Below are 20002 nucleotides of genomic sequence, written 5' to 3'. Positions count from 1 at the left end.
CGCCCCCCCCAGCACACTGGGACCCCCAGAGCCCCCGTCACGGCCCCCCCGGGGTCCTGCTCACCTCCAGGGACTGGAAGATGGCTTTGGAGCGGTTCTTGTCGGCCTCCTTGGCCGGGAGCTCTGTCTCCTTGAACTTCAGGAACTGGCGCCAGAGGATCTGCCAAAAAGGGGGCAGCTACAGGGGGGCAGCCACAGGGGGCAGCTGCAGGGGGCCAGTGCAGACCCCTGGCCCCATGCGCCCTGCTGTGGGGCACAAGCCAGGGCCCTGCTCCCCATCCAGCCCCCTGCCCGCTGGCTGCCAGCCCAGCCTGACCACGAGCCATGGCTGCCTGCAGACCAGCGCCAGGCTGGGGGGCAGCTCAGGCAATCCCCCCCCCACTTTCCATGGCACGCAGAGCCCGCAGGAAGGAAGGGGCCGGGTGGGGAGGCTCGTGTTTGCAGAGGGTGACTCACGAGGAGCCTGCCTGGAAAAGCTGAGTCAGAGGGACCCTCCCTGCCCGCGGCATCCCGGCTCCACCACTCGACCACCACAATCAGTGCCAGCACAACCCCAGCCCTGGCCCTGAGCCCATTCCTGCCCCACAGCCCCCCCCTAAAAAGGGCCAGGCTGCAGGAACCGAGAGGGACCAGCGCCAGGCAGCACCCGGCCGGGGATGGTGCCCCTGCAGCGCCGCGCAGCCCCCACGGAGCAGCAGGGCTGGGTGCGTGCTGCCCGGGGTGCCGCAGCGGGAACCAGCCCATGGCTGGGCTGCCGGCCAGCTGGGCCAGCGCCAGGAGGCTCCCCGGGCACCAGCACCGCTCCCCTCTGCGCTGGGGCCTTTCATCCCCCGCCAGCGGCACGGCACTGGTACGCAGCTGCGAGCCGCGCGTGGGAACGGGGCCGGCGCGCGGCACCGGAGGGGAGAGCCGAGATTTCGGTGCCAAGGCGCAGGCACCACGACCGGGAGCGCTGGCGTCCCTCGTCCCCCTGCACGGGGTCCCCACGCACACCCAGCCCTGGCCCCGGCCACCGAGACCCCGTGGTGAGTGGAGCTCGGAGGCCGCCCTGCCCCAGCTCCCTCACCTCGATCTCCTCGTAGCTGGCGGGGAACCTGCGCTCCTCGAAGAGCACGGTGTGGTGGCGGATCCACTGCAGCAGCAGCGTCACCAGCTCGTAGTACTCCTGCCAGCGCAGCTGCAGCTCCTGCGGCACAGAGGCGAGCCGTGGGGCCGGGTGTCCGCCGGCGGCACGCGGGCGCAGCCCGGCCCCAGCACTCACGTTGGCCTTGACGCCGTCCTGCACGTCGGGCACGCGGGGCATGGCGTCGTAGAGCGAGGAGACGTAGGTGATGATGGACTTCTCGTCTGGCTGCGGCACGTCCACGTCTGGGGGCACAGGGGGCGGTCAGCCCAGCAGGGACCCCAAGTGGCTCCGTGTGCCCTCGGAGGCCGCTGCCACCCCAAGGACACCGTCCCCTTGCCGCAGCGCAGGGATGTGGGGGGACGGGTGGCGTGCCCCTACCTTCGGGGTCCAGCAGGCGCGTCACCCCCAGGTCCCGCTCAGCCACGGTGAAGGCCTGGTCCAGGTTCTCCAGGTTGCTCTGGCGGTACACCTTGTTCATGTCGATGAGCATGGGCCTGCGGGCAGAGGGAAGGGAGCGCTGAGCCGCTGCCCCCCGGCCGAGGACCCCCCGGTGGGTGCGGGGCAGGCTCCGCACCGGCAGCTGCTCTCCCTGCAGGGCAGCCGGGGCCACGGGCAGCAGCACCCGCCGCCCTCCCTGCCCCACGGCACGCGTTTTTGGCAGCCTGAGAGCTCGGGGGAACCCTGGGCACAGCGGTCCCACCCTCCTCGGGTGCTGCCTGCACCTCTGCCGAGCCTCAGCATGCGTGTGCTGTGCTCCACGGCTTGGGGAGCCAGGGGTCCCACACGGGGGCACAGGGAGCTGGGGACACCCCCAGACCCACACCAGGAGCCTGGGGAGCCCGGGACAACCCTGCTGCAAGGACTATGGGCGTGCAGAGCCAGCGAGGCCCCTGCGCAGACCCGAGTAACAAACAGCCCCTCGACCAACCCACGGGCACGGGGGGCCTGCAACGCCCCCTCCCCTGGACCCACGGGCACAGGGAGTCAGCAGCAGCCCCGTGCAGGCACCCCAAGGGGCAGGCAGTGCCCCAGGTCCCCGTGCACAGACCCCAAGACACAGCACCCCCCCGGCTGCATCCACCCCCTGCTCTCCTCTCCCTCCCCAGCCAGGGGCCTCAGCAGGAGTGCAGGGCTCTGGCCCCAACCCCCAGCTCCCCCCACCCCCACGGTGGGTCCGTGAGCCCCCGCCATGCCCAGGGTGTGGGGAGGGGAACAGCTCCCCCCGCCCAGCATCCCGATGGGCTGTCAGCACACCCCCCATCCCCAGCCCCCAGCCTACAGCTCCTTGAGGCGCAGGGTGGAGTGCACGGAGTAGATGGAGCCGCTGAGGCTGGCGGCCTCCAGGCGCTCGGCGGCGGCAGGAACATCTTCGCAGACCAGCACCACCCCGTCCTCGGCCCCCGGCAGCGCCCGCGCCGAGCTCCCTGCGCCACGGCGCCGCGGCTGCTTCCTGGCGCGATGCCGCGCGCTGCGCTCCATGCCGGCACCGAGCCCCGCTGAGCTCCGGCCGTGGCAGCGGCTCGGCACGGAGTGTGGCACGGCACAGCTCGGCACGGCTCAGCTCGGTGCAGGCGCCTCCTCCCCACCCTACGCGGGCGCGGCGCGCCGGCACGTACTTGCGTGCCCCAAAGGCTCGCAGCCCTGGCAGGGCCGGCGGGGGCCTGCCCGCCCCGCGCCCCGGCACGCTGCGCAGGCACGGTGCCGCGGCCGGGGGCTCAGCGCCGCCTGCCCACGCGGCTGCTGGGAGCGTGGGAAGGTGGCGAGGCTGCGCGGCTCCCCGCGCCACGGCGCTGCCGGTGCAGGCCGATGGGTCGGGGCTTGTCGGGAGCTCGTGCCGACGTTGCCCTGGAGCGGCGGTGCCAGCGAGCACGTGCCTGCCCTGCGCATGGCTCAGCCCTGCGGGCCGGTGCAAGCGGCCAAATCCTGCCTGAGATACAGTGCCCCAGAGGCTGCTGCTCCCCATGGCAGGGACCCAGGGTCTCTGCACGGCTCTGCACCGAACAGGAGCAAAGGCAGGGTACGGCTGTGTGACCAGAGAAGCTCTGTGCCACGGGAACGGGGAGCCCCACAGCTGGTGGTATGGCATCAGGCCACCCCGATACCCCCGTGTGCTGCCCGGGTCCCTGCCCTGCTCCAGGAGACCTACTTGTGCCGGTGGATGATGGCGTTGAAGAGGCGCCCGTCCCGCCAGCTGGTGGTGAAGTTGTCACAGCGCAAGCCCTGGTAGTCCTCCACCATGCGCTGGGACCAGAGCAGCAGCTTCTCCTTGGCCGTCATGTCCTCCGACTGCCCCGTCACCTGGATGTCCGAGATCTGCAGGGACGCGGCTGTTACGCCGGGCGAGCCACGGGCCCCATCCTGCGCCGCGCCGCGCACTGCCCCCCGACCCGGGGGTGCCGCAGAGCCCCGGCACCGCCTGCCCCACCTGGAAGTGCAGGATGATGGTCCAGATGAGGCCCAGCGTCAGCTTGGGGTTGCCGTCGGCGATGTCATCGTTGCGGATGTTGACCAGCTTCACCTGCCGACAGCGAGGCGTGCGAGTTGCAGGGGGCAGGGGCCGCGCCGCAGCCCCGCAGCGGGGGTCCCACTGAGGGCGCCCCCACCCCTCGCGTGCCCGGTTCCCCCCCTCACCTGGCGATGCTTCAGGTAGTTGAGGGCGATCTGCACGTTCTGCAGCTTGTGGAAGCGCATCCGGCCCTTCTCCCGGGGCTGCAGGGAGAGAGAGCAGGCATCTGAGCTGCGGCCCCCCCGGGGTGCAGCCCCGCAGCCCCCCCAAACACCCGGCCCCTCCCGGAGCTGCGCATGCCAATGCCACACACCCTCCGCACTTTGTCCCCGAGCTGTGCCGCGAGGGGCCGGCAGGGAGCTGCCCCCAGCCCGGGGACCAGCCCAGCCCGAGCACGAGCAGCCCCCAGGGCCGTGGGCTGCGGTGCAAGGGGAGCCCAAGACCGGCTAGGGACGAGCACTGCACAGCAACCCTGCTCCCCATGGCACACACCGCACGGGGGCCCAGCCCTATCCCCATCCCCACGTCCCCACCTCGGGCTCCTGCCCAAAATATAGGAGGCACCGGTGCAGGGTAGGTGCAGGGGGGAGCACAGGCTCCGTGCACCCCGTGGCTGCAGGGAGCTGAGCCCTGGAGCCGCAGCCGTGCGCTCCACGTGGTGCAGAGCATCACCAGCACCACCACCACCACCACCAGCACCACCCCCGCGCTGCCAGCAGGCAACACCTGCGCAGGAAGGAGCGAGCGCGGAAATCCTCCCCCCGTCCCGCCGGGAGGAAGCTCTGCTGGGCCCAACAATGGCAGGCGCAGGCAGCGTCCCGCCGGCTGTGCCTGCGCTTCCTCGCCGTGCAGCACCGCGGCCCCGTGGCACGGCACGGCCCCGCACGGCACGGCTGTGCCGGCGGCACCGGGGAGCTCACTGGTGCACTTGTGGCAGGGACCGGGCGCTGCCACGCTAGGACTTTCCCCCGATGGGATCTCCCCAGCTCTGTGGGGATCCCCTCTCAGGATCCTGCAGGCAGCTCCCCTGGCACTCCTCGTGCCTGGCCGGAGACCCCAGGCCCTCTTTGCCCCACAGGCGGTGGTTTTCCCTGACGCCGGCTGCAGAAGGTGCCAGGAGACCCCGGACCCACCACGCTGCAGCTCAGCGATGAGCCAAGAGGTCTTTCTGCCCCCAGGGCCTGCGGGCTGCAAGGCACCAGCAGGGAGCTGCCATCTCTGCCCTGCTGCGGGTGCCCTGGTGCCTCCGCAGCCACGAGGGCCGGGAGGGCCCCGCGCAGCTCGCCCTGTCCTACACTGCCCGGCTCTCCTCTCCTCTCCTCCTCGGCCACAACTGCTGAGCACTGAGCGCACAGCGCCGAGCACGTGGAGCTGCCTCGCCTCCGGTGACCCCGGGATGGGGCAGGACGGAGTGGCTGTGCCGGGGCGGCTCCCGGGCGCACGCCGCGCTGGGCCATGCGGAGAGCAAACGGCAGAACCACTCACCAACCGCAAGTTCCTGATCACGTCGCGCTCCCTCGGCTACCCAGCAAGAGCAGTGCAAAGAAAGGAGGCAAAGGCCAGAGGGGAGAAGGTCAGGGTCAGATCAGCAAACAGGAGACCAGTACAGAGGAGCAGAGTTCACCAAAGCAAAGAAACGTTAATGTGTTAGAGAGGTCGCGGTGCGGCAGAGGGGCAGCGGGGACGGGGCCTCCGGGCAGAGAGGCCGGTGCCAGCCCCAGGTCGACCCCTCTCCGGTGCCGGGCAGCTCCCGCGCCGGGACCAAAGCAGGGAGAGGCCAAGCAGGGCGGGAGGTGGGTGCAGGAAGCGGGGACGGGGCAGCCGGGGGTCCCGGCACGCCAGCGCCCGGCCCGGTGGCGCGGCACCTACCAGTGTGTCCCCCGAGAGCACCTCCAGCAGCGAGATGAGGTTGTGTCCATCCCGCAGGTCCTCGTAGAGGTCGTTGACGTGGCGCTGCGCCTGCAGGGACGGGAGGCAGCGTTACCACGACGCCACACACGGCACCAGCTGCCACTCGCCGCTCCAGCCCCGCTCCGACGGGCACTGGCACGGGAGCGGCAGGGGGAAACCCGCACCCCTCCGCCACAAGGTGCTCGCACACGTCCTGCCTGGTGCCCAACAGCAGGACCGGACCCCGGCCCCGCGTCCCCCTACACACACCCCCAAGCGCACGCAGAGGGCAGCTCCCTCCCTGCACCCCAGGGACCCGAGGCCAGGCGGGTTGGGTGCAGGCTCCTTCATGCACGTGGCCCCACCGCCCACCGTGCTCGTGGCCACGGGGCCATCGGCCCCGGTGCGGGTGAAGGGAAGCAGTGAGAAAAGAAAGGAGCGTGGAGAGGGGCAGCCCGTGCCCGGAGAGGGAGCGCACCTACCTCTGCTCGCCAGTGCTGCCGCAAGGAGGAGAGCCAGAGAGAAAAGAGAGAGGTTAGGAGAGGCAGGCGGAGAGGAGACAGGCTGGAGACCGGGGGCGCGGGGTCACCCCGAGGTGCCCAGCCCACGGCACGGCACTCGGCGCCGCAGGGCCGGGCCGCCGGCACGCGGGGACACGTCGGCACGCAGGGGCCGGGGGAGACGTCTCGGCATGTGCCAGGCGCTGACGCGGGCTCTGCCCGCGGCGCAGCAGGGACGGGTGCCGGCACGCTCGCAGGGCCCTGGCTGGGTTTGGCAGGAACGTGGTGCGGGCGGCACGGGGGAGAGGGAAAGTGTGGGGGACGGGAGGACGGGATGGGACCGCGGCAGAAGGCAGCGCCTGGGGACATCAGGCCCCTCTGGGATGGAGCCAGCCCCTGTGGGGACACGGTGCTGGGATGGGCACCCTGGAGCCAGTTCTAGAGGTTGGCAGGCAGCAGAGGGCACCAGCCCGCACCGCCCCCAAAGCCCCCGAGCCCAGCGGAGCCCCCGAACCTGCTGCATCAACCCCCATGGAAGGTCCCTGCTCACTCCAGGCCAGGGCACGGTCCCCAGCCCCGTGTGGGAGGGGGTGGCACAGCCGTGATGGGGCCAGGGAAGGGGAGAGGCAGCGCCGGCAGCGCCCCCAGGAGCTCGGTGCTGTGCCAGAAGGGGCCAAGCACCAGGTGCTGCTGCGGCACTGCCCACGTCCCGCCACGCACATCCCGCAGCGGGGCTGCAGGCCGGGCTGGATGGGGCTTTGAGCGACCTGGCCCGGTGGGAGGGGTCCCTGCCCACGTCAGGGGGCTGGAGCCGGGAGCTCGGGAAGGGCCCTTCCAACCAAACCACTCTGCAATTCCCCGAGCCCACGCTCCTGCGCCCGGGGCTGGGCACCACGGCTGGCGGAGCCCGCCCGGGGCTGAGACGTCTGCAGGAAGAGGCGCGCGCCCGTACCTTGATGAGGTGCTTGTTGACCCATTTCGTGAAGGTTTTCTTCTGGACCCGGTCTCGCTCATCTGCAAGAGAAGAGGAGGCAGAGCTGAGCGTGCAGCGGAAGGAGCAGGGGAAGCCCCCGGGGGGGCTGGCAGGGCCCCCACCGCCCCGCGGGATGCATTGGCAGCAGGAAGCGATGAGCCAACCGCGATGGGGAACCACGGTGAGTCAGCCGGCACGCAACGGGAAGGAGACAGTTAACGTGAATCAGCCCCTGCACCTCGAGCAGCACCGCGGGGAGAGGCTGCGCCCGCCCTGCCCGCGGCCCCGCGGGTGCTGGCGGCAGACGGGACCGCGGGGCACGGCCCCGAGAACCTCCCGTGCGCCCTGAGAGAGACGGCACGCGGGGCGGGGATGAGCCCGCTGACAGCCTGCACCTACACGGCCCCAGGTGCTGCACGTACTGCGTGGGGACGAGCCCACGGGGCACCCCACAGCCCCAGCACCGCCGGCACAGCCCGGGGTGCAGGCGCGTGGGGAGCGGTGCTGTGTGGCGAGGGGCAGCCCGGGGCTGGTGGTCCCCGTGGGGTGAGCGCAGGGACAGGTTCCAAGAACAGGAGACCCCGGGGCCTGCCCCACAGAGCCCGGACACCCCAGGGCGGAGGCAGCCGGGGGCTGCCCTTGCTCCCAGCCACGAGGGGTGTCCCTGCCCGCGGGGCTCTGAGTCACCGGGCACTCCCTGCCCCTCTGCCCTGTAATTACGGGGACGGGGCTGACGCAGCCGGCCGGGCACCACAAGCCGACGCTGCCCGGAGCCAGGCAGCCCCGCGGGCCCCACCCGGTGCCCTTCCTGCCCCTGCTGAAGAGGGCCTGCATTGTTACCCCTGCTAACGAGTGCCCAGGCCACTTATCTCCGCTAATGAGCACCCACCCCACGCGTCCCCGTTATGGACGCTTCACCCGCCTCGCCCCAGCCGTTCCCAGCATCACGGCATAGCCCAGGGGGGCTGGTCCTGGTCCCAGCACGGGGACAAGGACGGTTCAATGGCACATATGGGGCAATGCTGCTGGCCCCCTCCTGCCCACACCGCAGCGATCCATCGGGATCAGGGTGGCGCATGCCACATCTCGCCCCGCCGCAGCGTGCCGGGATCTGCCCACGCAGCGCCCCGCTGCCAGCGCGGCACCCAGCCCTCCGCACCGGGGACACCCCAACCCCACAGCACCCTGGTGGAGCGAACCCCACGGGCAGCTCGTCCTCGGGGCCCGGGCACGCAGCACGAGGCCAGGGCGCTGCACGGGGACGGGACGTGAAGGGGAGCGAGCGAGCGCAGGGAGTGGCACAAGCGCAAAGGGAGGAAGGAAGTGTGGCGGGCACCCGCGCCCAGGCGGGTACGTGCGCACCACGGGGAGCGCTCCTGCGCCCAGCACCCAAAGTGCCCCGCAGCCCGCTGTGCCACGGGATGGGGACAGCCACCGCGCACAGGCAGCCGGGGCGGGGCGGCCGCGGGCAGGACGGGCAGGGCGTGGGAGGAAGCGCTCGCTGCCGCCGCGGGCAGCGCCTGCGCCCCGCGCTGACACAGCAGGGATGGGGACTGGCGCCGGCGTGGGACTGGGGCCGGCGCCCCGGCTGCAGGGCACTGCAGGGCCCGGTCCCGCGGGCTAGCTCTGGCCCCACGGCGTTGCCCCGCAGGACAATGGGCCAGCGTGGAGCTCTGTCCCACAGCCCCACACCAGGGGACACCGCCCCAGCGTGGGATGTGCCCCACAGCCTAACCAAGAGACACCGCCCCAGCACGGGGTCTGTCCCACATCCTAACCAAGGGACAGCAGTTCAGTACGGGGTCTGTCCCATAGCCTAACCAAGGCACACCGCCCCAGTATGGGGTCCGTCCCATAGCCCAAACAGAGGATGCTGCCCCTGTATGGGGTCTGCCCCATACCCTAACCAAGTGGCACCTCCTCACTACGGGGTCTGTCCCATAGCCCAACCACAGGACACTGCCCCAGCACAGGGTCTGTCCCATACCCTAACCAAGGGACACCCCCCCAGCGTGGGGTCTCCCCACAGCCCAACCAGGGGACACCCCCCCAGCGCAGGCTCTTCCCTGGCGGGGCTGCACCAAGGCTCCCCGTGCCGCTGGCCGTGCCGTCGGAGCGGGAGCAGCCCCCGCGCCCCCCCAGTACCTTTCTTGCCCTCGGAGGCGCGCAGCACGGCCAGGTAGAGGTTGTCCTCCGAGGTGCTCCTCTGGCCCGCGGCGAGACCCTCCTCATCCTCGCGGCCCCAGGCGCGCTGCCGGGACATGGTGGCTCGGGCTGGGCGCTGCGCTCGCTGCGCTCTCCCCGCTCGGCTCGGCTCGGCTCGGCGCTACCCCGGCTGCAAACCCCTCCCCGGCCCGGCCCCTCCCGGCCGAGGTGCGGAGCTGTGGGGCGGGGACTGGGGCTCCCCCCCCCCCCACCCCAGGAAGCCGCCGGCCCCTCCTCGCCTTTTCCTCCCCACGCCATGCGCTCGGGGCGCGGCCCGGGGGCTGCGGGCGCGGGGCAGAGCCCCCTGGAGACCCCTCTGCGGGCCGGGGGTGGGGGGAGCAGAGCCCCGGGACCCCCGCGCCTCGGCACCCCCGGGTCTGCGAATCCAGTGGGTCGGGACCCCCAGCCCCCCGCCCCGGAGCTGTGGGACCCGTGGGACCCGCTCTTTGGGGGCTCAGGACCCCCGGGTCTGCAAACCCAGGGTCCTCAGGACCCCGGCCGTGCACCCTGGAGCTGCAGCACCTATGGGACCCTGCAAGCACAAAGCACTTGGAGCCCCCAGGTTCACAAGCTGAGGAGGCTTGGGGCCTCCCAGCCCCACACCCCACAGCTGCAGGACCCATGGGACCCCTATCCAGGGACTACAAGACCCCAAGTGTGCAAGCCCAGGAGGCTCAGGACCCCCAGGCTCACAAGCCCAGGAGCCACAGAGACCCCGAGCCTCCCCCGAGCCTCCCCCAGGCCCTGTCCCCAGGGAGCTCGGCACCACTTGGTTCCCTAGGCCAGGGGATTTGGGACCCTGCACACCCACAACCAGGGACAGCAGGACTGCCAGGTTTGCAAGGCTCAGGACCACCAAATCCGTATGCCCAGGCTCCTCAGGACCCCCAGAGCTACAGGACTCGTGGGACCCATATCCTGGGGCTACAGGACCCTGAGGTTCACAAGACCGGGAGGCTCGGGACCGCCAGCCCTGTGCCCCACAGCTGCAGGACCCACTCTCCCCACACTCAGGGGGCTCGGGACCCCCCTGCCCGGGGACTGAGAGCTCCATCCCCATGCCCACGCGGGCGCAGGAGCTGGGCTCCTCCACCCCAGGCAGCGCGTGGGGCTGGAGCCAGCGTGGGGCTGGAGCCAGCGCTCCCGGCAACGCATTCCAGGCGCTCCTGCGCCGCGTCTGGCACAGCCAGGGCGGGCAGCCGCCGGCCCCACGCCTGCTGCCAGCACAGCACCCGGCTCTGCTCAGCCCCTGGGGCCTCACCCCACCGCCCCCCGCCCCAGGGGTACCCGTGGGGTGTTCACAAGGGTTGGGGGGTGCAGGCGGTGCTGCCAGGGGGCACCCGGAGGAATCCCGTCCCTGGCACCAGGGAGCATCCCTGCTCACGTGGGACCTGGTAACTTGGCTGGCCATGCGTGTCCCCCAGGGGACCCCCAGTTGCTGTGACCCTGCCCAGGCGCCCAGCACGTGGGCTGCTGGCAGGAACGAGGGCAGCAAGAGAAAGGGCAGCAGTGGCGCGGCGCAGCCCCACGCAGCGGCTGGCACCCACACAGTGCCAGCACCGGCGCCGACCAGCCCGGCCCCGCCGCTGGTGCCAGGACACGGCCTGACCCCTACGTGGAGTCCGAGGGACACAGAGGCTGGCACACATCACCCCGTGCCCTGCTCGTGGCACACCGCAGGCAGTGCCCACCGGCACCGACGGCTCCGGCAGAGGCTGCGGCTCTGGCTGCCCGCTGCCGGGAAGGAGCCGCCCCGCTCCCCGCTCCCCGCTCCCAGCGCCGGCCGCTCTCCCGGCCCAGCACCGCCTGCTGGGCTGGGGCCAGGGCCAGGCGCTGAGGAATGCGGGCGGCAGCAGGCTCCAAAGGCACAGATTTTCCGCCAACAACACATCTGGGGCGGCGAGCTACAGCTGCGGGAGCGCGGCTGACGCCAACGCGCGTCAGAGGGCAGGGACATACCTGAGCCACAACTCATCCGCACGCGGCACCGCGGCGCTGGGACGGGCACAGGGGGCAACGGTGCCTCAGCAGGGGCTGACGTGGGGCACCTGGGGCAGGGGGGCAAGGGGCGCCTGTGCCTCCGGGTGGGGCCACACGGGTGGCTCCGTGTCGGCGTGTTTTGTTCCACCTGTACCCACACCCAGCACGGTGAGAGGGCACAGGCAGCGCCCACAAACTGCCGAAGGATTCGGCCACCGCGGTGCAGCCGAGAGCTCTCCCCATCAGAGCGGCAAGCACCCAGGCTGCGGCACAGATGGGTGCCCCGGCACCGATCCCAGCCCTGGCCCTGCTCCAACACAGCGCCAGAGCCTGGGCACCGTGCGGTGGTGGCACAAGACGCACGGCACAGGCAGCTGGCAAGGGCTGGATCCAGGCTGCCACAACAGCCCCGGGGCCAGGAGGCAGCGCCAGCTCCTGCGCTTCCCACGGTGAGGCACCGGGCGCTCCCAAACCCCTCGCTCGGTCACGCAGCGGCCACCAGCGCCCTGGTGCCACCGCGGAGCGTCCCCAGCTGGTGACAACCCCGGAGCCCCGTGCCCCGGGGGTGAGCACAGCGTCGGGCAGGGTGGCGCAAGAGGCAGCTCCCAGCCCGTGGGCAGGCCGGAGGGCGGCGTGGGACGGTGCGCGGCGGCGGTGGCGTGGCTACGGTGGCGCTTTGAAGATCTGAAGAGTCCCGGAGCAGCCCCGGGGACAGGGAGGGCTCCCGGCACCGGGAGCTGCCAGCCCGGCCTCACCGGGTGCTGAGCTGCTCCCCGCCTGCGCCGGGGGCCGTGGGGTCCCCGTGGGTGCTGCACCGGCCGGGCCGGCCCGTCGGGACCCGCCGCCCCCTGTGGCACCGGGGACACCCGGGCCCCGGCCCCCACCCGTGCCCGCGCCCCTCCCGCAGCACCGGGGCTGGTGCCGGCCGGGGGGGGGCTCCACGCGTGGCTCCCCCTGCCCCGTGTCCCCAGGGGCTGCCCCGCGGAGCGCCACGGACCCCACGGTGACACGCGTGGGGGGGCTGCAGGGGGGCCGGGGGAGGGTCGGGGGGTCTGCAGGGGTCTGACCGGGGGTCCCGGCGGTGCCGTGGGGTCGGGCACGCGCTCCCGGGCGGTGCAGGTGCGCGCGGCCACGCCCGTGGAGCACAAACACGCGGGCACGCGCGGACACGGACACGCGCGGGTGTTCCCCGGACCCGCCCCCGCCAAACCTGGTGGGAGGGGGCGGGACTCGGGAGGGGGCGGGGCTTAACGGGCAAGCCACGCCCCGTTAACCCTTCCCTGCCCGGCGCAGGCCCTGCGCCACCCTCCCCGTCCCCCCCGTCCCACGGCAGCGCGTCCCGGCGCTCCCCGGCTCGGCTCGGCCCCCCCCGGCTCGGCCCCCCCGGCACGGCCCCGGGCATGGCGCAGCCCCGCAGCAGCCCCCGGCGCTGGGCACCCCCGGGCACGGCGCAGTTCCCAGCAGCAGCGCACCCGGCACGGCTCGGCTCGGCACCCACGGCGCTGTCCGGGCGCGCCGCGGCCCCGTTCCCGTCCTTCCCGTCCCCTCCCGTCCCGTCCTGTCCCTCCCGTCCCGTCCTGTCCCTCCCGTCCCGTCCCCGCCGCGCTCCCCGGCCCCGTCCCGTCCCGTCCCCGCCGTCGCACCGGCGCAGCAGAGCTGTGCGCTCAGGTACCGCTTCCTCTCGGGCTCGGAGCCCCCCCGCAGCCACTCGGAGCCCGCCATCGCCGCGCTGCTGCCGCCGGCTCCGGTCCCGGCCCCGGCCCCGGGGCCGCGCGTGGGTCCCGCCCCGCGCCGCCCCGCCTCGCCCCGCCGCGCCTCCCGGCGGGCCCGCTCCGGCCCCCCCCCCGCGCCCCGGGACCCCCGCGCCCGCCTCGCCCCGCGCCGCATCCCCCCTCCCCGCCGCCCCGGGCACGGGTGGGGGCCCCACGAGCCATCCCCGCGTGCCCGGGCCCCCGGCACCCCCCGGTCTCTCCACCAGCCACGTCCCAGGTGCACACCCGGGGGTCCCCGCGCCCCTCCCGGCTGGCTCCCGGGGCGGGCTCGGTCCCGGCCTCGTGCCCCGCACATGCCCTGGTCCCGGCGAGGCCACACAGGACCCACACCAGTCCTGCCAGCAGCAGGCACACGGCTCCCCTGCCCCCCTGGCACCCCAGTGGCCACCCCACGCCGCATCCGAGTGCCCCCCAGCGCAGCGCAGATGCCCCTCTGTGCCCCCCAGGCACGCGGGGGCGAGCGGAGCTGCGCCGGGGGCGACCCCACAGGGATGGCAGCCCCTGGCTGGGGGGATGCCACCGGACCCCTGGCACCTGCCTTGCCGCTCGCAGCAGCAGCAGCAGCAGCAGCAGAGGCGGCGCAGCATCGTCGGGCCCTGCCTCGCCGGAGACCGCCGCGCTGCGCTCTGCTCCGCGCGCTCCCGCATCTGGAGGGGAGCTGTGGGACGCGGTGACTCACACAGCCCAGGGCCGCTGCCAGACCCGGCTCTTCCTGCCCCCGGCCGGCCGCTGCCGCCGCGGACGAGCCCACCCTGGGGCTCACCCGGGGGTCCCCTACATCCCGGAGCCGCTGCGTGCCAAGAGCTCGCAGCGGGACCAAAGGGCCTGGCCTGGCAGGCACGGCACGGCACGGCACGGCACAGTGAGGGGAGCTGGGGGGCCGGGGGCCGCTGCTGTCCCCCCCAATCCATACCAGGAGTGGGCCGCAGCCCGGCACGGCCCTGCCAGCCTGCACGGGGGAGCACTGCACTGTGGGGCTGCGGTGCAAGAGCAGCTTGTGGGGTAGGGCTGGGCACGGCCTGGGCCAGCCCCATGGCTCTGCCCCACGGATCAGCCCCACGTGCCGCTCGCATCCCATCTGTGCTGCCGAGATAAGGGGCAGGAGGGGGCCGATTGCACGCGGGACGGGCAGGGCCGGGGCGATTAGCACCAGGCGAGACGGAGCAGGAAACACGGCTGGGATGCAGGCGGAGCGCTTTCTTTGGGGTGCCTGCGCTGCTCCCCCTGCGCTCACCCCGCTCCGGACCCCAGTCCCAGCCGATGGGACCCCGACAGGCTCCAAACTGCAGTGCTGGGGCTGGGGCTGGGGCCAGAAACCAGGGCTGAGCATCCGCACGCCAAGGGGGGAGATCCCCCAGGTCCTGCCCCCCCTCGTGCCACAGCCCAGTGCCACCGTGCCAGGGAGCCTGGGCTGCTGCCGAGCGCAGGCAGCAGCTGCCAGCGCGGCCCCAAGCCGCAGCCTTCGCCATTTCCTGCGAGGCCGGTGACTCATCAGCGAGGCCAAAGCCAGCGGCAGCGCCCGACCCCCCCTTTGGCCCCCGGCCTGGCACAGCCGCAGCCGCGAGGGCTGTGGAAAAGCTGAGTGGAGAGGCCGGGCGGGAGGATGGGGGTTCCCAAGCCTCTCTGGGGGCCTCCTCCACCCACAGCCGCCGCTGCGGCGGAGGCCACGAGCAGCCTCTGGCAGCCTTGGTAACAGGAGCCAGGCCCAAACAAACAGCCGGCATCCTGCTACCGAAACCTGCGCGCCGTCCGGCTGCTCCGCTGCCACCACAACCCGCACGCGCTCCTGCAGCTGCTGTGCCGCGGCCCCCAGGGCCCCCTCCCAAGCCTGCCGCCTTTCCCGGTGCTGCCTCATCGCCCCCAAGCCCCTGCCCCAGGCGGGGGGCCCTGTAGCCCCCCAGGGCCACAGCTCCGGCCCCACTCGATGTGCTGGGGGCTGCTGCCGCCCCTCTCTGCCCTGGGGATCCTGCACCCAGCTCCGAGAGAGGGCCCAGAGGGGTCCTCACGTCTCCACAGCGGTGCAGGACGGGGGTGGCTCAGTCCTGGCATGGGGACGGAGGAAAACGAGGCACGAGCAGAGCAGGGGTGCAGAACCCTGGGTAAACGCCCCAACACCGTGCCGATGGCACAACGGAGAGCAGGCAGGAGCGCAGTGGGGCAGAGCCCCATGGATGCCCCTGCAGAGTCCCCACCCCGTGCTATTCCAGGAACTATGCTCAAAAATAACCCCGGCTCCCCGCAGGGTGTCCCCGCCGAGTGGCACCACGGTGGCGCGGGGACCGTGGGACAGAGACCCCAGCCACGCCGGGGCACTGGGACGGGGACGAGGGCGTGCAGGGACGGCGCCACGGGGAGGGAGCGGGGACACCCGGCACGGGGGCGCAGGCAGGGCCGGGTGGGATGATGGAGCCCAGCAGCTGCGACCTTGGGGGTGCCCTTTGGACAGCACTGGGCGGGTGCCAGGGACAGCAGCCCCGCGGGGGGGGCCGCGCTGCGCCAAGGTGCCCTGCTCGCGCTGCCGGCAGGGAGAAGAGGGGGCCGCGGCATCTCCCCGCACGGGCAGCCCGCGGCACCAGCTGCAGGACTGCGGTTTCGCGAGCGCCAGCACCGGGGCACCGCGGTCTGGCTGCCATGGCAATGTGGGTCGATGCCTGGCCCTGCTGCCGGTAGCGTGACAGCTCCGAATGCCGTGCACAGATCGACGGAAACCACAGCCAACGCCCTGGAAAGAGCGGCGGGGGGGGGCTGAGACCACAGCCTGCATCCCCCCCGCATCCGTCAGCCCTGCAGGATTGGGGCAGGAGGAGCTGGAGGAGGCTGCCCCAGCCACAGGCACGGGGGTCTCACAGCACCTGCCCCCCAGCAATTCTCCGGGGGAGACGGTGCCATGGGCGCAAGGGGACGCGCGAGGAGAGCCCCGGCAGCGGTGCTGAGCCCCTGACCGCAGCGGCTGCCCGGCCTCACCGCAGCCGGCCCAGCCCTTCTGCAGCACAAGCGTGCCGCACCGCGGGCAGCCGCGCCAGGACCCCCCCGCCGGGCGGCTGCGCCCTTCAGACGCTGCCTGCACCGGGCACGGTGCCAGCGTCCTGCAGCGGGGCGGGGGGGGCTGTGCCCGTCTTTCATGGGGCGGCAATGGGGAGGGGGGCTTCATGAAGCCACCACACAACCTGTGCAGGAGCTGCCCCCCTCCCCATCTCTTCCAGCAGCACTGGGGCACAACCAGGACCCTGCAGCTCTCCGGACCCGTGTTGGGTGGGGGCAGACGCACCGAGGACCCCCCCCCCCGTGCAGCCCGGAGCCGCGCAGGCGTGGAGCTGCCGCTCCCCAGCGCCCCCCTGTCACCAGAGCCCTGTCCCCGAAGGCATTTGGCACCTCGGCGCCCCGGGGCAGCACCTGCCGCCTGCACCGGGCTGCCGGGAACGGCCGGGGAGGGGCCGCGCTGGGGACACGGGGGGACACGGAGATGGGAAGGGGGGGGGGGGATCAGCATCGCGCCCCCCCGCCCCGCGCAGCGCTCGCTCCCCAAAGCCCCCTGCAGCGGCCCCGCGGCCCCCGACCCCCCCCCCGCGCCGCCTCCCGCCCCGACGGCGCGGCCGGGCCCTCCCCCGCCGGGGCTGGGCCGGTGCCCGGGGGCGGGGCGAGGGGCGGCGGCGGCGGCGGGCGGGGGAGCCCCGGAGCCCCGCGGCTCGGCAGCCCCGGGCCGGGCCGGACTCACCTGCGGCGAGTGGCTCTGCGCGGCGCCGCCAGTACCACACCAGGGCGAGGGACACGACGTGCCCCGCCGCCACCAGCGACGGGAACAGCGACCCGGGGCCGTCCATCCCGGCGCGGCTCCGCGGCACCGCCCGCCCCGCGGCACGGCTCGGCTCGGCTCGGCTCGGCTCGACGGGGCTGCCGGGCCCGGCGGGGCTGGGAGGCGCCAGCGCCCGCCCCCCCGGGGCCGCTCCCGCTCCGCCTTAACCCCTCCCGGTGCGCGGCGCGGAGCCGCCTTCCCCCCGCCGCACCGGCAGGAGCGAGCCCCGCGGGGGCGGCCCCGGGCCCGGCGCCAGCCCCTGCCCCCCCCCACACACACACACAGCCCGGTGCCGGCTTTTTATACGGCGGACAGCGCCGCCCCCCCCCGGCCCGGCGCGGCCCGGCCCGGCTCGGCCCGGCGCGGCTGTCGCCTACCCGGCACGACCTTCATGGGCAGCGCGGAGCGAGGCGCAGCGGCTCCGCCGGTCAGCCCGCGGGGGAGGGACGCAGGGAGGGAGGCGGCGGGCGGGCGCCGATATAAATAACCGGGGGCCCGTCACGGTGCCCGAGTTAGAACATGACACGGACGGGGGCGGGACGGCCCCGGCCCCCGGCCCCCGGCGAGGGGCGAGCCGCCGGGGGGTACCGGCCCGCACGGCCGAGCCCCCTGCACCGGCCCGACGGGGCGGCCGCCGCCACCGGGGGACGCGGGGCCGGGGCTGGATGCGGGGCCGCGGCTCGTCCCCGTTTCCCCCCGGTGTGCCCCGCTGTGTCCCCCACTGCCCCCCGACGGCGCGGCTCCGTGCCCCTGACACCGGCTCCAGGCCGGGTTTTCTTGCACCGACGGCCCCGAGCGGGAGGAAAAACCGGGGGGAGAGCAGCACCGGCCCGGTCCCGGTTCCCACCGGGTGTTGGGCACGGGCACGGGCACGGGCACGGACACGGGCACGGACACGGACACGGGCACGGGCGGCACCGGCTGCAGCCGGGGGAGCTGCCCCCGCCCTGACACTGCCCTGCGCGGGGACGCGCCGCGGGCACACGCGCCCAGTCCCCGTTGCCCACGTTGCCCACGCGTGCAGGCGGCTCCCCCCGACCCCCCCGCGCTGACTCACGGCCTGGCCGGGGCGCGGGCTCGGCCCCTTCCTGCTGGAAACTTGGAGCGGCCGCGGCCGCGGGGCTGAGTCACGGGCGGCGGCACGGGGAGGGCGAGCGGCCGGCACCGCGGCCTCGGGGCGCAGCTGCCCCCGGCCCCCCCCGCCGCGGATGCCCCGCGGCCCCCGCCGGATCCAGCTGCCGCCGCGCCCCCCGGCCGCGGATCGGGTGTCGGCATCGCGTGTCCGCGGGGCGGGGGGGGCGCGGCAGCCCCCTCCCCACCAGCCGCCCCGTCTGCCCCAGCTGCCGCCGTCCGTCCCCGGGCTCGGCCCCGCTGCAGCTCCGAGCATCTCCCGCTGCAGGACGCGGCGCCTGCCCCCCCCCCCCGCGCCCCGGTGCAGCCCCTCCGTGCCCGGAGGATTCCCCCCCTGCAGGGCCCGGAGCCCCCCCCGACCCCCAGGAGCCACGCTGCGCCCCGGGGTCCCCGTGTCCCCACCCCCGCACCCCCCGTCCCCACGCACGTCCGCATCCCCGTGGGTGCCCTTTGATCGGGCGGGGGGGTGGGAGGAGCCACCCCCTCTCCGGGATGGGAAGAGGGGCACGGCCGGCACCGGCACCGGCACCCGCGCTGCAGAGCCCCCCCCCCGTGGGCAGCAGCCCGGCGCCCCCCCTCCCGGCTCGGCGCGAGGTCCCACGCGGGTCCCCCCTCCCCACGCGGCTGCCGGGATCTACCTGGGGCCGGGCCGGGCCGGGGGCCCTCCCGGGACACCCCCCCGGCGGCGGCGGCGGGCTCCACGTGCTGCTCGCCCTCCTCCTTCCTCCGGTACAGCCGGGAGCCGGGGGGCTCCTCGCGCGTCCTGCCGGGGCCGGGGGGCGCGGCGGGGCGGCGGGCGGGCGCGGGGGGCGCGGCGGGGCGGCGGGCGCGCTGCAGGGACAGCGGGACGATGTCGGGCGGCAGGCGCAGGAACTGGCGCAGGTAGGCGATGCCCTCGTCCGTCAGGTACCAGTAGTAGTGCCGCCAGGCGAAGGTCTCCCGCACCAGCCCGCGGGAGCGCAGCGAGCCCATGGCGCGGATCACCTGCACCGTGGGCACCCCGGGCAGCTGCGGGTGGCAGCGCCGCGGCCGCCGCTCCTTCTCGGCCACCAGCACGCCCTCGCGGAACAGCAGCTCCAGGATGGCGCGGAGCCGCTCCAGCGGCATCAGCATCCCGGCCACCATGGCTGGGCACGGCTCGGCTCGGCACGGCTTGGCACGGCTCGGCACGGCTCGGCACGGCACAGTCCCGCACGGCTCGGCCCGGTTCTGCAGGGCCCGGCGCGGTTTGGCACGGCCCGGCCCGGCTCGGCTCGGCTCGGCGCGGTTGCTCGCAGCGCGCGGCGGGGCAGACTGGCGGCGGCTCCACCTCCCGGGCTGGGCGCGGGGGGGGCCGGGGCACTCTCGGCTCGGCGGCGGCCCTGACTCAGCGGCCCCTCCCCGGCCCCGCGCAGCCCCCCCCCGGGCCGGCCCCGCGGCTCCCCCGGCGCGCCCCGACGCACCGGGCCGGTTCCCCGCGCCGTGGGAACCCCCCGCGGGACGCGGCCCCGGGGGAAGGGCGGCGGGGGAAGGGGGGGGGTCCCGGGGCCGCCGGGACGCCACCTGCCCGGGGACGTGGCCCCCGCGCCCCCCCCTCCCGCCCCCGTCGCCATGGCGAGGAGGAAGAAACAGGCGGGGGCCGCCCCGGGGCGCATCGCCGCGCACCGGGGCCGCGCACCGGGGCCGCATCCTGCCAGCGCCACTGTTTGCTCTGCTGCTGTTTGAGCAGGGCTGGGCCCGCCGCGGGGGGAGGTTCCCGGGGCGCGGGGGGGCTCCCCCGAGTCGGGCCGGGCGAAACAGAGTCCCCGTGTCCCGTGCCGGGATCCCCCCCCGGTGTCCGCGCTGCCAAACCCAGGGCTGGGGGCTTTGCGGGGAGGGACCCCAGAAGCACCCCCCAGGCCCGGTGACGGGCACAGCCCCTGGGGCTGTGGAAGTGGGTGCAGTGCAGAGCCCCCACGCCACGTGCCCCATCATTTCCCCACCTGGCATCACGCACCCTGTCCCAACAGGACACCCAGTGCCCGCACCACCCCGTGGGGAGCCCCCCCGGGCTGAAGGGGTCCCGCAGCAAAGTGACTCAAGGATGGGCGTCCTGCCAGCCCCAAGCGGGACAGGGACGTGAGGACAGGGCCCAGCACAGCTCTGGG

At 74.3% G+C, this 20002-nt stretch overlaps 1 protein-coding gene across 13 annotated transcripts in view; it reads right to left on the bottom strand.

The window, feature by feature from the left end:
- Window positions 1-20002, bottom strand: part of PLEC (plectin) — a 53114-nt gene that overhangs the window by 20099 nt on the left and 13013 nt on the right. For 4 of the 13 annotated variants that reach the window (XM_032182476.1, XM_032182475.1, XM_032182483.1 and 1 more), the window contains 11 exons: window positions 6975-7036; window positions 6005-6019; window positions 5502-5591; window positions 5118-5153; window positions 3758-3835; window positions 3552-3644; window positions 3273-3439; window positions 1505-1620; window positions 1262-1368; window positions 1067-1186; window positions 65-160 (listed from right to left, as the gene is read on the bottom strand). In XM_032182476.1, coding sequence (XP_032038367.1) covers window positions 65-160; window positions 1067-1186; window positions 1262-1368; window positions 1505-1620; window positions 3273-3439; window positions 3552-3644; window positions 3758-3835; window positions 5118-5153; window positions 5502-5591; window positions 6005-6019; window positions 6975-7036 — 980 coding nt within the window. Of the gene's footprint in view, window positions 1-64; window positions 161-1066; window positions 1187-1261; window positions 1369-1504; window positions 1621-3272; window positions 3440-3551; window positions 3645-3757; window positions 3836-5117; window positions 5154-5501; window positions 5592-6004; window positions 6020-6974; window positions 7037-9140; window positions 9259-12823; window positions 12847-16667; window positions 16774-18514; window positions 19002-20002 lie in introns of those variants that run through there. The other 9 variants (XM_032182479.1, XM_032182482.1, XM_032182486.1 and 6 more) reach the window with 9 other exon arrangements.

This window comes from Aythya fuligula, chromosome 2, assembly GCF_009819795.1.
Source record: "Aythya fuligula isolate bAytFul2 chromosome 2, bAytFul2.pri, whole genome shotgun sequence".
Classification (NCBI taxonomy): domain Eukaryota; kingdom Metazoa; phylum Chordata; class Aves; order Anseriformes; family Anatidae; genus Aythya; species Aythya fuligula.
This window is presented reverse-complemented; position numbering and strand designations above follow the sequence as displayed.